The sequence below is a fragment of the Anabrus simplex genome, chromosome 1 (assembly GCF_040414725.1).
Source record: "Anabrus simplex isolate iqAnaSimp1 chromosome 1, ASM4041472v1, whole genome shotgun sequence".
NCBI classification, from domain to species: Eukaryota; Metazoa; Arthropoda; class Insecta; order Orthoptera; family Tettigoniidae; genus Anabrus; species Anabrus simplex.
In genome coordinates, this window is record NC_090265.1 from 360,072,031 (window position 1) to 360,089,711 (window position 17,681).

General features: G+C 36.0%; 1 protein-coding gene across 1 annotated transcript in view; it reads right to left on the bottom strand.

The window, feature by feature from the left end:
- Positions 1-2,893: 2,893 nt before the first annotated feature.
- The window catches only part of LOC136856798 (uncharacterized), a 123,891-nt gene continuing 109,103 nt past the window's right edge, over positions 2,894-17,681 (bottom strand). Inside the window, exon 8 of the mRNA XM_067134911.2 lies at positions 2,894-3,073. Coding sequence (XP_066991012.1) covers positions 2,962-3,073 — 112 coding nt within the window. The 3' untranslated portion in view covers positions 2,894-2,961. The remainder of the gene's footprint in view (positions 3,074-17,681) is intronic.

Sequence of the window (17,681 nt, forward strand, 5' to 3'; positions counted from 1 at the left end):
TACTTGCCTTACGTTCACAACACCACAGATCGAATTGCCAATGTCCTCCACAAACACAATATAAAAACCGTGTTTGGCACCGCCACTAAAATTCCTCACAGTCTGGGTAAAACCAAAGACAAATTGTCCCTACTTTTACATCCTGGGGTATACGAAATTCCCTGTACTTGCGGTAAGGTATACATTGGCCAAACAAGCCGGTCCATTGATACCCGTATCAAGGAACATGAACATAATATTCATCTCAACCAGCCAGACAAATCAGCAATAGCTGAATACACTCTATCGTCGGGTCATGATATCATGTTCCAAGATGCTCAAGCTCTTACCCACACTAGACACTGCAGGTCCAGGATTATACAGGAAGCTGTGGAAATATGTAGAAATCCTAACAATTTCAACAGGGACACTGTCTATCAATTAAGTAATAGCTGGTTGCCAGCCATTAAGGATTTAGGTAGGTAGGTCCCTCCGCTGTCCCTTCACTATTGTTATTTCATCTCGGTGTTTTCCAAATTCGTACGTTCCTCATCGCCAGATGTTTCGTTCCAGCCTTGTGTCAATGTCATATACCTGTCAATGCCATATGTTACGTACACATGTTATGTGACCCTCTTAGACTGATTCTGATGGTTCTGGCAGCTTCCGCTTCGAACACTAGCGCTGTACCACGTCCGGGGAGTCATCTGGTGAAGAATGAACAAACCATTTCCACTTCTATTATAACATCTAAATTCAAAGCTTATTGTTTAAGAAGCCTTTCTCATGGACAGTCAAGATTTTCTTCTGATGACTCAGAGCACAGTTCTCTGCAAAACGTAAAGAATTTCACCTTATTTTCTTGGTACGACCTAAGCCCAAAGATCTATATCATGTCTATAAGTATGGGCCGTGAAAGCATCAATGGCTATATAATTAAAGTTTAATATCTTGTAATAAAGATGACCCTACGCAAGGGTCGAAACCAGTCCCATACATATGAAATGGTGTAAATTTTAGTTATTCCATTGAATTTTGTATTGAAAGGTGGATAATTCTTCTCCTACTCTCCTGAATACTGTGTCAATATGGATCAAATATGAAGTTTCTTACTTACGATATTGTTGGCTTTGCTGTTTGCTCTCAAGCTCAAAATGATGGCACCACATTTCATCCCCTGTGACGATACAAGACAGAAACGCATATTCTTCCTCATGGTACCGATGCAGATGACTCAGACATGATGCCATTCTGTCAGTGTTGTTGCATGATAATGCCGAACTGAACACAAATTTCTTCCTCCGTGATTCGTCGGTTTTCCCAGACAAGGCCATCTATCCGCCCTATCACATCAGGAGTAATGACTCAATGGACCTGCCCTGGGTGCACATCATCTTGCAGTGGTGTGCGCTCTTCTCAGAATCTCCTATGCCACTTGTGCACACTCATCATGGACATGCAATGTTCGCCATACACAGCAGACATGAGACGATGAGTTTCGCGTACTCCATCACCCTCAGCCACCAGAAAACGAACCACACTATCTGCTCTTCTTTGCTTGCCTCCATTTTTACAGCTGGACGAACACACTAGACCAGTCCGCACACCAGCAAAGACATACTCCAATAACAACGTTCACATATGAGTTGTCACTATGAATTTCTCCTACCACAGCGATGGCAGTATTGATACGTAATAATAGTGTTACCACCTTTCTCGCGGAATGTGTGTTATGGCGGATGTTCAGTTTTCATTTGACTGCCCCTTATAAATATATATATACTTATTTTGTATATCATCCCTTGTATGGATAAAATCTGGCTGTATTAAACCTTGCAACCATTGGCTACACTAGCTAAAAAAGATCAGTCGGTGGTATTCCTTTGATGGAATGAACTTAAAATGTTTTTAAATAGTCCTCTCATTCACAATATCTTATTTTGAGGAAAATGCCCCATTTTCAAAATAAATGTTGTGGTCTGATCTAATAAATATTGTTTATTTCCCTCTCTTGTTATCTGGGCCCTAACAATAACAATAATCATATGGCCTCAGCTACTGTGTGCAGACATTTCATTTTGACACCATCTGGCCATCTGCTCATCAATTTCGACGTTCCATTTTACTCTAGGCCTACTAGATGGCAGACTGAGTAAACCGAAACTCTCTTGAGCATCTATGGCTGAGATTTAATGAATTTTGTTAGGTAAACACCAAATGTGTCACCAGAGATCTTTTGCATGCTGATATCGTATGACATGGAGTGTCGAATGGACAGATATCAGACTGCCTCTGCTGGGTTTGAACCCACTATCTTGGGATTCTGAGGCTGACATTACCACTGATCCACAGAGGCAGCTTTATGTGCCCTGAAATACATTTAAATAAACTGATCCTTTACTTCCAACAATCCATAGTAGGCAAAAGCTATAATTAAAAACTCAACCACATCCAACACAAACAAGATAGGATTCACACACCAGTTGTAGTGATCAAAAGGTTAGAGATGTTCATTTCTATCATCCGTTGTATGGCTAAAATCTGGCTGTATTAAACCTTGCAACCATTGGCTACACTAGCCAAAAAAAGATCAGTGGGTGATATTCCTTTGATGGAATAAATCTAAAATGTTTTTAAATAGTCCTCTCATTCACAATATCTTTTTTTCATTCCCTGAAAAGAAAGGATGTTTATTCAAAATTCTGGTTTAAGATCATATAACTATCTTAATTACTATTTTGTTATGAATTGATGAAAGAAAACTTCAGAATATGCCTTTGTCTTCTTCACCATACCATTTGGTACTGGTATTTCTCTTAATGACCTACTCTTCTTTAGCATGCACACTCTTAAATGAGTTAATGAAAAGAAATAAGATGGGATAACTTATTCTACAATACAGAATAAACAAAAGTTGAAAGTAAACTTTTATTTCAGCTTAATATTACATCTTGAAAATAGCCTTGGCTATGGAACCCTCCTTCACATCTTGAAAATAGCCTTGGCTATGGAACCCTCCTTCAGGGATTTGACAGCCTCCTTGTATTGACTTAGACTGAACACCTTGATGCCAAGTTTCGTGTAGTCCAAGTACCTGTAAAATTTTTATCAAAATTATGATACTGCTTTTACAAAATGAACAGTATATGATAAAAGAGACCTGAAAGGTTGTGAACACTGAGGAATTGGAACCCAAACAAAAAACTTAAATGCTGTATAAATTTAAAAACTAGTGCTACAAAATAAAACATTTTCCTGATTAGGCTCACAAACTCAGACAGGTCTCTAGTGACAGTGGGACAGGGAAGAACCAGGACTGGGAAGGAAGCGACTGTGGCCTTAATTGAGGTAAAGCCCCAGTATTTGCCTGGTGTGAAAATGGGAAACCATGGAAAACTATCTGCAGCGCTGCCAACAACGGGGGTTTGAACCCATCATTTCCCAAATTCAAGAAAACAACTACTCAGCCCAAAAATCATAGCTAACTTGCTTGGTACTAAACTTCAAAAATGCATTCAAACCTGAAAAGCACGCAATTACACAAATAAAAAGTAGGATACACCACATATCATATAAGCCATAGATATGAGATAGCAAGGCAAGCTAGAATGATAGCCAGTTATGTTCACTTTTTAGTGTCCTTCCTACAGTCAAGGTCTGATTAACGAAAGAAAATAGAAGATAACTTGAACAATGCTGATAAAGACTATATGAAACAAACTGTGAAGAAGAGTGTGGTTGAGAATTTGTGGATAGGTGCAACAACTATTTTGCTACAAAATGTCAATGCATTGCAACTTATGTTAAGCTGTAATTGGGTACAGACAAAATTTGCTAACTTTCTTGATTATATGTTAGCACTCCCTGTCAGCCCATGTCAGAACCAAAGAATTAATTGACTATTCAATGCAGGTTGTGTAGTTATTAGGTTACATTCTGAAAATGACAAATTCAAACTTCACTGTTGGCAGTCCTGAAGGTACTTTTCCATTTTCACATCAGACTTATAACAGTATCATACCTTAATTAAGTGCATTGTCTACTACCTTCCCAATCATAACAGTTTCCCACCCCAGTGTTGCAAAAATCCAGTATGAGTTACAGGGATGTTAAGCATGCCCGGTGGCTAGGCGGGGGGGGGGGGGGGGGGGGAGGCGGCGGTCCCCCCCCCCCTAGCTTTCAGGTAAAGAAAAAAAATATAATGTAGTCAGGTGTTTTTCTTTCAAGAAAATTATTTAAAAGTCGGTATTACATAAAAGTGGTAGCACCACCCCCCACCAACAGGCAGGGGATACCGTGGGTGTTATTCTACTACAGAATACAAGTCGCCATTCATCTTCCAAAATATTAAAAATACTACATACCCCCAGGTCTAGCCCCTCCTACAAACTGTCATACTGGCATCCATAATGTTAAGCCACTAGTAAAATAGTCAGGACTAATTTTTGAATGTTTGAAAAGACATTATTTAGTACTTCATATACAGTTAATGTTTGGAAAATATCATAGCAACAACAACAACAATCGAACACTGCTACCAACAGCCAATGTCAGCCATTGCTGCTGCCACAAGTAAGTTCTTCAACCAACCGAGTACAAAATGTATCAACTATGGAGGAAAGGTTACAACACACCAAACAAAAGGGTTGGAAGCAATGGACTCTGTTCAAACCGGGGGTAAGGATGACCAACAGAAGACTGGATCATAAACAATACAAGAATTAGAACACTTCAGTTAAAATAACACCATTTCACAATTCCAAGACTAAAATTTAATTAAGAATAGAAATGGTAGGTGGACAATGATAAAATATAAGAATCAAAGGACATAAAATTCATTACTGTTGAACGTTACACCAGAAATTGTTAGAACCCGTTAAAAGGAAAACATACTGATAAAATAAAAATATGTTGTTTAAAAAAATTTTCTCCCTATAATGTAAATACGGTCATTCCATGTGAGGTTTGTGCTGGACAAAGCAGAGGCGGAACAGGTTTTTCTCCCGGTACTCCATTTTTATATAACAAATTCCAACTTGTATGCTTGAGAAGTTCCACCTTTCCATCTTACGATTTTTTTCTTAGATTAAAATAACATGAATTTATTTTAAAATTAGTTGATACATGTTTTGTTTTTCATAGAAAACATCTTCATCCTTGATCTTGAATGACAATTAAATATGCACAAGAACACAGGTTACATACGTAAAACACAATTAACTACTCATATTAAAAACAACTTGTCCTTAACAAGATAAAAGGTCTGAATGTCTAAAGGGTCTTTGGTTTTTTTCTTCATTGTCACTATTTGACATCTCTTGATTTAAAAGATGTGTCATTCATGAAAACTATCCCAAGATAAAGCAATCTTAAAATTACTTAATGAATGAATGAAACAGTAGTATACAACTAGGCAAATTTTTGTAACATTCAACACTTGATGTGAATAGACATGGGGAATTTACTTGTCAGATGAAACGAACTAATTGTGTTTGAGATGGAAAGCAACTCCCTATGATGTGGTTGCATCCAAATCTGGAAAGGAGAACAAAATTTTGAAGCTCGATAATGAAAGTAATTTAGCTGTCGTGTTTAATGAGACCTCAAGTTTAATCACTACCTGACACCCCTCATTGCTGACTCACACCAGGCCTCCTACTGTGCTCGAAGCTGCTTTCCTCCTAGTGTTATATCTGTGCATGCTCGCATGGTCTACATGCTTGGTGGAGGGAGGAGGGAAAAACAGCTGTGGAAGGAGGTGGAGGGGAAATGTTCCGTCTAAATGGGGGGAAATTCTCATTAAACACGACAGCTAAATCACATTCATTATCAAGCTTCAAAATTTTGTTCTCCTTTCCAGATATGGACACAACCACATCATAGGGAGTTACTTTCCATTCAAATACAATTAGTCCATTTCATCTGACAAGAAAATTCTCCCTTTCCATTCACATCAAGTGTTGAATATTACAAATATTTGCATAGTTGTACATTACTGTTTCATTCAATCATTCATTAAGAAATTTTAAGATCCTTTTATCTTGGGATAGTTTTTGAACTAATATTTCATTACTAACACCACTTTTACATCAAGAGATGTCAGATACTAACAATGAAAAAAAAAAAAAAACAGACTATTCATGAGGTATATTTTTGGGCTTATGCCATGTAATTAATTATAAAAACACACTCAACGCGTTTCGAAAGGAACCTTGCCTTTCTTCATCAGGAGACACAGAGAAAATGAAACGACGCATAATAGGTTGCTAGGAGAAAGCAACAAGGAACTTGAAATGGTGCCCTAAGATGTAAACGGGACGCCATTTTAGCCCCAGATAGAGACAACGAATGGCAACAGTAAAGCATTACTCTCTAATAGTTCTGATAATAGGTAGCCATGATTCACTAAGGTTGTAGCCTGTATCGCGGTTGAAATTATCTGGGAGGCGGTTGAAATACGTAAACACCCAGATAATTTCAACCGCGATACAGGCTACAACCTTAGTGAATCATGGCTACCTATTATCAGAACCATTAGAGAGTAATGCTTTACTGTTGCCATTTGTTGTCTCTATCTGGGGCTAAAATGGCGTCCCGTTTACATCTTAGGGCACCATTTCAATTTCTTTGTTGCTTTCTCCTAGCAACCTGTTATGCGTCGTTTCATTTTCTCTGTGTCTCCTGATGAAGAAAGGCAAGGTTCCTTCCGAAACGCGTTGAGTGTGTTTTTATAATTAATTACACGGCACAAGCCCAAAAATATACCTCGTGAATAGTTACACGGGCCGTGAAAGTCTAAATGATAATATTAAAAACCAGATTCTTCAGACATTAGACTTTTAACTTGTCAAGGACAAGTTGTTTTTAATATGAGTGGTTAATTGTGTTTTACTTATGTAACCTGTGTTTTTGTGCATATATTAATTGTCATTCAAGATCATGGCTGAAGATATTTTCTATGAAAAACAAACCATCTACAGACTAATTTTAAAATAAATTAATAAAATAATATTCCAGTTTTTCCTATCAACTTTCATTCCAGCAAAACTCTCCAATATTATTCCATTCTACTTGTCAGTCATTAACCATTGCCTCAGAGGAGTGTGACAGGTTTTGGTAGCCGGCACAATTCCTATTCTTGCCACTAGATGGGAGCTTCATTCATTTCATTCCTGACCCGGTCAAATGACGGGTAACAGGCTGTAGATTTTCCGATTTAGTAGTTTGAAATACCCCTTTCTACATTAAATCATAAGTAACCTCAGAAACAGGAATAAGAAACCCCATTACAGAATTAAGATGAAAATCCTGAAGGAATAATACCAAAATCTCACAAATTTGGAAAGCAATAGAGCACCCATGAACTATAATGCACCTGTCATGGTATGCTATCCACAAGGCGGTTGAGGCTGTCCTGGTCGATCCTGTCCCACTCTTTGACAGCAGCCCTCTGGCCAGGTAAGAGGTGCATTCATTCATTGTTGCACGGCGTGTTTCAGTCTATCCAAGACATGTTCACTGGGATTTGTGTCCAGAGACACTGCAGGCCAATCCATCCAATGGATGTGGGTCTCCCTGAGGAAGAGGTTCGCAAGATTGGAACAAAGCGGTTGTGTGTTGTCATCTTGCAGAATTAATATGCCACCAAAATTTCAGTATGGTTGAACAGTGGGCTTGAGCATTCTGTTCCAGTATTGTGCACCAGTCATATTGCCCTCTACGACGATGAGTAGCATTGATGTCCAGTCATAATGCTGCCCCAAAACATGATGGATCTGCTTCCCTGATGGATGTCATACAGGACTTATCTGGCATTACCTCGTTTTCTCCACACCCTCCTCTAATGAATGTCCAGCATTGGACACATTCGGCTCTCATCCATGAAGAGACCCATCGCCATTCTTCCAGGAGTCCAGTCCCAGTGTTTCCTTGCCAATCTGTACCTAGCGTCACGGTGTTGGGGTGTACGTGTAGGTGTTCCCTATGGTGGCTATTTCTAAATGTCTGTATAGACACAGTCTTACCAGTTGCCTGGCGTAAGGCACTACGCAGTTCTGGTGTGGTGTTTGTTGGGTTCCTGTGAGTCAGGATTCACATGTAACAGTCGTCAGCTGCTGTTGTTGACCGCGGGCGACCACTGTGAGGACGATCAACATTTTGTGTCACACAGTAGTGGCTGTATGTACTGACAACACTATGGTGTACGCCAACCAGGTTGGCAATTGCCCTCACAGAGAGGCCTTACTGACGCAGTGTCACTATGTACGTATGGTCAAAAGCGGTAATGACTTCTCAAGGAATGTCTGTATACTGCACAGGACACAAATGTGCTCTTGTCATGTATCCACAGGTGAGAGTGACGGCACACCCTTCTGAACTGTTCTGGAGACTGTGGTATTTCCTCCACATCCACTAACAGGTAGCGTTACATGTCTTTCAGGTGTGTGTTTCTCATTCAACAACTTTTACAGTGAACATCCTTTATGAACACCAAAACTACAGGTGGTGCAATACTTTTTTTATGTATTGTAAATTGTAAATTAAAAAGACAATAACTCCATGTGATTTACATAACATAGAGGTGCTAACTATTATGGACTGCCTGTAATTATTACTATTTTGCCTCAGTATTAAGGAGATTATGGAAAATCAAAACTATCACAGAAAAAATTCTACAAAGAATGGAATGTGTCAATGGTGCATGTTTCTACGCACAATAGTTGACCAGCATACATATTCGAACGACACTTCCATATGCTAAAGAACTCATTCTTGAGTTTCCGACACTAACCCATACATTTCTGTTATGGGCGTGTTGAAGAAATGGCAAGTTTACTCGCACCTATTTCACGAATAAGGTCCCTGATCAACATAGGCATACCGAGCTAGTTGGCCGTGCAGTTAGGGGAGGGCAGCTGTGATCTTGCATTTGGGAGATAGTGGGTTCAAACCCCACTGTTGGTAGCCCTTAAGATGGTTTTCTGTGGTTTCCCATTTTTACACCAGGCAAATGCTGGGAATATACCTTAATTTAGCCCACTCCTAGTCTTTTCCTATCCCATCGTCACTGTAAGATCTATCTGTGTCGGTGTAATGTAAAGCCAGTTGTAAAGAAAAAGAACACAGGCATGACTTGCTGTGAGCAATGTAGTTCATTTTTATTGGCTGTAGTATTTCTTGTAGTGGCTGTGTATGATGGGATTATTGATAACTTACTTCACAGATTGGCACTTTATGATAAGTTCTAGCTTGGTTGACTTACGATATATTTATTTAAAGTTCTATGCCATTGTTTTGGGCTGAATCCCCAACATACCATTGTAACTGTTTGTGCAAAATATGTTTCAAGATATTGATTCCAGAGTATGATGGACATACTCAAGCATCACTCTTATGTACCATGTCCCACTAAATGTAATGCAGGGTAAATGGGAATATCCCAAAGCAAACACAGAGAAAACAGACTTAGGCTACTAATGGGCACCCTGTGGATGCTAACTTTCTGTTGAAAGTTGCTTATTCAGGTGATCATTTTGCAAAATTGAACTTGTTGAATAACTCTCTTCAAGGAAGTGCAACCCACTTGATTCAGCTTATTACAGAGTTTTGGCCTTCAGATAGAAGCTTCTTCTTTGGAAGAGGAAAATATATGAAGGGGGAGAAATGGACTACTTTCCATGTTTGCTGCATTTCATAACAGAAAATGAAATTGGCTTTACAGCAGATATTGTTTCTATAATTAAAGGACACTCAGTTTTTATTTTGAAATGTGCTTTCCAGACTTCAGTACTGTAGAAGAGGAAGAAATTATAGAACTTTCATCAGATTCATCAATAAAAGTGAACTTTCCATGCCAAAATGTTGGTATGCTGTAAGACAGGAGTTCCCAAGCTTGAACAAGAGAGCACTGAAGATATTAATTCCTTTAGTAACCTCCTCTCTCTGCTAGTATGGGTTTTCAGCAATGGCTGTTTTATAAAACCAACTACATAAGAAGACTGTGTGTAGAGAAAGAAATGAGAGTGGCTGTATCTCAATCAGTGCCATGATATGACAAGCTGTGAAACATGAGCTTGCTTGCTCCATGAGCAAGATGCGCCTCCTTCTTTAAATTTAATGGGTGAAATTAGTCTATTTAATAGATTGGTTGCTTGATCGTGAGTGTCTATGGTTATATTAATATTGTTGTCATTTTTTAGAGCAGTATGCACTTTATATTTATATGCTTATCGCCAACATGGTATAATATATTCTGGAATTTACTCTTGTTCAAGAGGATATAGTCGTGAGTTTATTTTGCTAATGCTTCATTGATTACCATTAAATATTTTAGTATTAAAGGGAGATTTATGTATATTGTGATTGTGTTTAAATAGTTTAAAGTAAAATGTTGGTTTGTGATACCAGTGATGTAGGTAACTACTTTAAACCATTTTATGACCATTGTCTATTTGTTTTTTAAGTTTTTATTTTTGTTTATTGTAGCAATAATTTTGGTAATTATAGGATTTTATTTTATTATATATGATTTAGTGATTTTTATTGAGTGAGAAGTATTAAATTTGAATAGAAGTTCAATTGTTATAACCTTTTTGTTTGATTGGATATCACTTTTATTTATAGGGTTTGTATTGTTTATTTCAGCTTTAGTAATTTTTTATAGAGATGAATATATACATGGTGATTTGACTATCAATCGATTTATTGTTTTGGTATTAATATTTGTACTATCAATAATATTCTTGATTATTAGACCAAATTTAATTAGAATCTTATTAGGATGATATGGGTTAGGGCTTGTTTCTTATTGTTTAGTTATTTACTACCAAAATGTTAAATCTTATAATGCGGGTTTGTTAACATCTTTATCTAATCGAATTGGGGATGTAGCATTATTAATAGCTATTGCGTGAATAATGGCATATGGGAGTTGAAATTATGTATATTACTTGGATTTTGGTAAGGATTCTTTTATTATAATATTAATTAGTACTATGGTGATATTGGCTGCTATAACTAAGAGAGCTCAAATTCCTTTTTCTTCTTGATTGTCGGCAGCTATAACTGCCCCAACACCTGTATCAGCTTTAGTACATTCATCGACATTGGTTACGGCAGGGGTTTACTTATTGATTCGGTTTAATAGAGCATTTGTGGATACCTGATCATCTAAGTTTTTATTACTTATAGCTGGCCTTACTATATTTATGGCGGGCTTAGGGGCTAACTCTGAATTTGACTTAAAGAAGATCATTGCTTTATCGACTAAGACAATTAGGTTTGATAATAAGAATTTTAGCTATAGGATTTCCTAAATTAGCATTCTTTCATCTTTTAACACATGCATTATTTAAGGCCCTTTTATTTATATGTGCTGGTTCATTAATTCATAATATAAAGGATTCTCAAGATATTCGGTTTATGGGAAATATTTGTAGTCAGATACCACTAACGGCTGTTTGTTTTAATATTTCTAATCTTGCACTTTGTGGTATACCTTTTTTAGCTGGATTTTATTCCAAGGATTTAATTTTAGAAATTGTTAGATTATCTTATATTAATATATTTAGTTTTTTAAAAATATTTTTTCTCTACAGGTTTGACTGTACGCTATTCTTTACGATTAGTATATTATTCGATAACAGGTGAATTTAATTCTACATCATTTCATCCATTAAATGATGAAGGGTGAATTATGTTCAAGAGAATATTAGTATTGGTTATGATAGCAATTTTAGGGGGCTGCATATTAAGTTGAGTTATATTCCCATCACCTTCTATGATTTGTTTACCGGCCACTTTAAAACTGTTAGCACTGATTGTAAGAGTATTACGGGGTTGATTTGGATATGAGGTATCTAAGTTTTCTTTGTCTTATAATTTATTATCACTAAAGACATTTATGATATCTAATTTTTTAGGATCAATATGGTTTATGCCTTTTATTAGAACTTATGGGGTAAGCTATCTACCCCTATTTTTAGGGAAGCAAGTTTTTAAAACTATAGATCAAGGTTGGAGTGAGGATTGAGGTGGTCAGATAATCTATAATCAATCTGTCCAATATTCTCGGATAATTCAGAATTGACAGAATAATAGATTTAAGATTTATTTAATTAGTTAATAATAATAATTTCGTGTGGCTATTACTAGCCGATTGCAGCCCTTGTAAGGCAGACCCTCCGATGAGGGTGGGCGGCATCTGCCATATTTAGGTAACTGGGTGTTATTGTGGTGGAGGATAGTGTTATGTGTGGTGTGTGAGTTGCAGGGATGTTGGGGACAGCACAAACACCCAGCCCCCGGGCCAATGGAATTAACCAATTAAGGTTAAAATCCCCGACCCGGCCGGGAATCGAACCCGGGACCCTCTGACCGAAGGCCAGTACGCTGACCATTCAGCCAACGAGTCGGACATTTAATTAGTTTTGTCTTGTGGATGATTATGTTGATTATGTTAATTTTGTACTCAAATAGCTTATGTAGAGCACAACACTGAAGATGCTGGGGAAGTTTATTGTCTTTTAAGTATTTATAAATATGCTGTTATATTATTTATACAATGAAAATGTATTGTTTTATTTTAAACTATATAAACGGAGAAATGTTAATGGAATTAAACCATTAAAATAAAAAGTTAGCAGCTTTAATTTGATCAACACATTTCTTTAATTGGAAATAAATTTCAATAATATTATTAACAGTAATATACCTCTACTTTGGTTTCAATTAAGATAAATAAGGATGTAATCATCTAAGATCAGGTTGAAACTGATTGCAATTTATCGCTTCTTATTTAAGGTAGATTGAGAAATCAATACTTTTTGAGTGCAAATCAAATGTTATAGTTAACTACAACCCTAATGTGCTCATTCTAAGGCTCCTTGGTTTCATTCATGATATAATCCTAATAATAGGATTAATAAAAATATTGTACTAATAATTGATCATGATAGAATATTTTATCAATTTATAATAATGATAACAGGAAGAAGTAAAGCAATTTCTACATCAAAAATAAGGAAAATTACAGCAATTAAGAAGAATCGTAAGGAGAAGGGAAGTCGGGCTGAGCTTTTAGGGTCAAACCCGCATTCAAAGGGGGAAGCCTTTTCTCGGTCATTAATGTTTTTTTTGGAGAGGATTGAGGCCAATGTTACGACGATTGATGTAAGAATGATTGTGAATGATGAAACGATAAATATAATTCAGATTATTTATTTTGAATTAATCAATCTTTTTGATTGGAAGTCAAATGTACTTATATACTAAATAAATAATAAATTATCTTCCTCATCAATAGATAGAAATATATAAGAATAACCATACTACATCGACAAAGTGTCAGTATCATGCAGCGGCTTCAAATTCAAAGTGATGATTAATTGAGAAATGACATATTAAATGTCGTAATAAGCAGATTAATAGGAATGTAGTTCCAATAATGACATGGAGCCCATGGAATCCTGTTGCTACAAAAAAGGTTGATCCATATACAGCGTCGCTAATGGTAAAAGGGGCTTCAGTATATTCATAGGCTTGGAGAATAGTAAAGTAGATACCTAATAAGATTGTGAAAAATAATCTTTGTGTAGCTTGACTATAGTTTCCTTCTATTAGGCTATGATGTGCTCAGGTAACAGTTACTCCTGAAGCGAGGAGAATATTGGTACTAAGAAGGGGAATTTGGAGAGTATTAAAAGGTTGAATGCCTAAAGGAGGTCAAAGTTTCCCTAATTCAATACTGGGTGAAAGACTTCTATGAAAAAAAGCTCAGAAGAAGGAGATAAAGAAAAATACTTCAGAGATAATAAATAAAATTATACCTCATCGTAATCCCTTACTTACTGGTAAAGTATGAAGGCCCTGATATGTTCCTTCTCGTGTGATATCACGTCGCCATTGAATTATAGTTAGTGTAATTAAAGTTAAACCTAAAAATAAAAGGGATTTATCATATTGATGGAATCACTTAATTATTCCTATAGTAGTTGCTATAGCTCCAATAGCACCAGTTAGAGGTCAAGGTCTTGGGTTAACTAAATGATAAGGGTGATTTGAATGTGATACCATAATTTACTTCTCTAGAATAAAGGGTGGCTAAAGTAGCAAAGACATGTGATTGAATAATAGCTACGGCTGATTCCAACATTATTAGAAGTATTTGAGCAATAAGTAGAATAGATAGTGTAGAAAGAATTAAGGAAGGCCCAGTATTCCCTAAAAGAGTTAAAAGAAGATGGCCTGCAATTATATTAGCAGCTAAACGAATGGCTAATGTTCCTGGGCAAATAATATTTCTAATAGTTTCAATACAAACCATAAAAGTTATAAGGACTGGGGGAGTTCCTTGAGGAATTATGTGGGCAAATATATGAGTTGTATGATTGATTCATCCATATAATATGAAAGATAATCATAAGGGCAGTGATAATGTGAATGTCAATACTAAATGGCTAGAACTTGTGAAAATATAAGGGAATAAGCCTAGAAAATTATTAAATTAAATAAGTGAGAATAATGAGATAAAGATGAAGGTTCTCCCATTATGACTAGTTGGTCCAATTAAAGTTTTAAATTCATTATGAAGGGTGTTTGTAATTGAAAACCAAGTAATCGTGAGACGTGAGGGAATTAATCAGTAAATGAAGGGTAATATTAAAAGTCCAAGAAATGTACTTAATCAATTGAGAGATAAGTTTATAATACTAGATGTAGGATCAAAAATTGAGAAGAGGTTATTTATCATTTTCAATTTATGGAACTTGAAGTTAATGAAGTTTTATTTGTTGGTGAGGAAATATTATATTAAAAAAAATGTAATAATTTATAATGGCAAATAAGATAAGGATGGATGAAAATATAAAGAATAAAATTAATCAATTTATAGGTATTATTTGAGGAATAAAGATATATTAAAGTATTTAATTATTTTGGTATGACATACTAATGTTATGAATTAACTAATTTCTTCATCAGAATTGGGTGTTAATTACTATAAAATGGTTTGAGAGACCAGTACTTACTTTCAGTCATCTGATGATGAATTTATTATGTTATTGATTCATTTAATAAATGAGTTAATATTAATTCTTTCAATTACAATGGGCATAAAACTATGGTTGGCCCCGCAGATTTCTGAACATTGACCATAAAATAACCCAGGTCGATTTATAAAAAAACTTGTTTGATTCAATCGACCCGGAGTAGCATCAACTTTTACCCCCAAGGCTGGGACGGTTCAAGAATGGAGGACGTCAGCGGCGGTAACTAGAACTCGAACAGGTGTATTTATAGGAAGTGCAGTTCGGTTATCTACGTCTAGTAACCGAAAACCATTTGTAGGTATTTCGTTGTAAGGAAGTATGTATGAGTCAAATTCATAAGGAGTAGTAAAGTCTGTATATTCATAACTTCAATATCATTGATGACCTACAGTTTTTACTGTAAAAAGAGGGCCTATTGACTCATCAAGGAGATAGAGAAGTCGAAGTGATGGCAGAGCAATGAAAATAAGTGTAATTGCAGGGAGAATTGTTCAAATTACTTCAACTGTTTGTCCTTCAAGTAAATAACGATGTGTGAATTTATTGAATAATAAACTTCCTATAATATAAGCTACTAGAACAGTAATTATCAATAAAATAAAAAGTGTATGATCATGGAAGAAAATTAATTGTTCTATTAAAGGAGAGGCACTATTTTGTAGATTTAAATTCGATCAGGTTGCCATATTTTAATAAAAGGATGAACTTTATATGTAGAGCTTAAATCTACTGCACTATTCTGCCATATTAGAAATTAGTTAGTATAGGTAGCTCAGAGTATGAATGTTCAGCAGGGGGATAGGATTGGTATCATTCTAATGAGCTTACCATGTTTATAGGAAATAATACAGTTCGATTTGAGATTATACTTCCTCAAATAATGAAAATAAGGAAGATAATTCCAATAAAGGAGATAATTGACCCTAGGCTTGAAACAACATTCCAAGATGTATAACTGTCTGGATAATCAGAATATCGACGTGGTATACCAGCTAGTCCTAAGAAGTGTTGAGGAAAGAATGTTAGATTTACTCCGACAAATATAGTTGTAAATTGAATTTTTAATCACTTAGGGTTTAAGGTTAGTCCTGTAAATAATGGGTATCATTGAATAAATCCAGCTATAATTGCAAATACTGCTCCTCTAGATAAAACATAGTGGAAATGGGCAACGACATAATGTGTCATGTAAAATAATGTCAATTGAGGAACTCCTGTTAACCCACCAATAGTGAAGAGGAAGACAAATCCTAATACTCAGAGTAAAGCTGGACTGTAAGTTAATTGGGTCCCGTGAAGTGTAGCTAATCAACTAAAAATTTTAATTCCTGTAGGGACTGCAATAATTATAGTGGCGGATGTAAAATAGGCTTGTGTATCTACATCTATTCCTACAGTGAATATATGGTGTGCTCATACGACGAATCCGAGAAGACCAATTGCTATTATTGCATAAATTATTCCTAAGGTACCGAAAGCTTCCTTTTTTCCTCTTCCTTGGCTAATAATGTGAGAAACCATACCAAATCCTGGGAGAATTAGAATATAAACTTCAGGATGTCCAAAAAATCAAAAGAGGTGTTGATAGAGAACAGGGTCACCCCCACCTGCAGGGTCAAAGAATGAGGTATTTAAATTTCGGTCAGTGAGTAGTATAGTAATAGCACCTGCTAATACAGGTAAGGAGAGGAGGAGAAGAAGAGTGGTAATAGCTACAGCCCATACAAATAAAGGTGTTTGGTGTAGTGATATTCCAAGAGCTCGTATATTAATAGTTGTGGTAATAAAATTAACGACTCCTAGAATTGGTGATACTCCTGCTAGGTGGAGAGAAAAAATTGCTAAATCAACAGAAGCACCAGCATGAGCGATTCCCGAGGAGAGAGGGAAGGGTAAACTGTTCAACCAGTGCCTGCACCGCTTTCCACTAAGCTACTTCTAAGCAATAGGGTAAGTGAAGGAGGAAGTAGTCAAAAACTTATGTTGTTTATTCGAGGGAAGGCTATGTAAGGAGCTCCAAGTATTAGAGGGACCAATCAATTTCCAAATCCCCCAATTATAATGGGCATTACCATAAAGAAAATTATTACAAATGCGTGGGCAGTGACAATTACGTTATAAATTTGGTCATCACCAATCAAATAACCTGGTTGTCCTAATTCTGCACGGATTAATAAGCTGAGAGATGTACCTACCATACCTGCTCAAGCACTAAAGATGAAGTATAATGTTCCAATATCCTTATGATTAGTTGAAAAAAGTAATTGTTGCAGTAGGGTGGCTGAGATTATAGGCGGTAAACTGTAAATTTATTTAGGAGAAATTTTTCTCCCCTACCAGGCTTTATAGTCAATAATGATATTAGACTGCAATTCTAAAGGAGTAGGTAAAGCTATTAAGGCTTAAAGATTTTTGTCTTTATTTATAGCTTTGAAGGCTATTAGTTTTGTTAACTTAAAGCCTTAAAGCATAAAACAGACGACGGAGCTAAAGGGTAATCCCAATGTTGAAATTCCAGTAATGGTTAATAGGAGGGGTAAAAAAGTACGGTTGAAAGAACCAATTAAAGTTAATTTTAATTCAGTATAGGAGAATAGGAATGCAAGGAATGTTAATAGAAGGTAATAAAATAGTGTTACTAGGGTTATAACTACT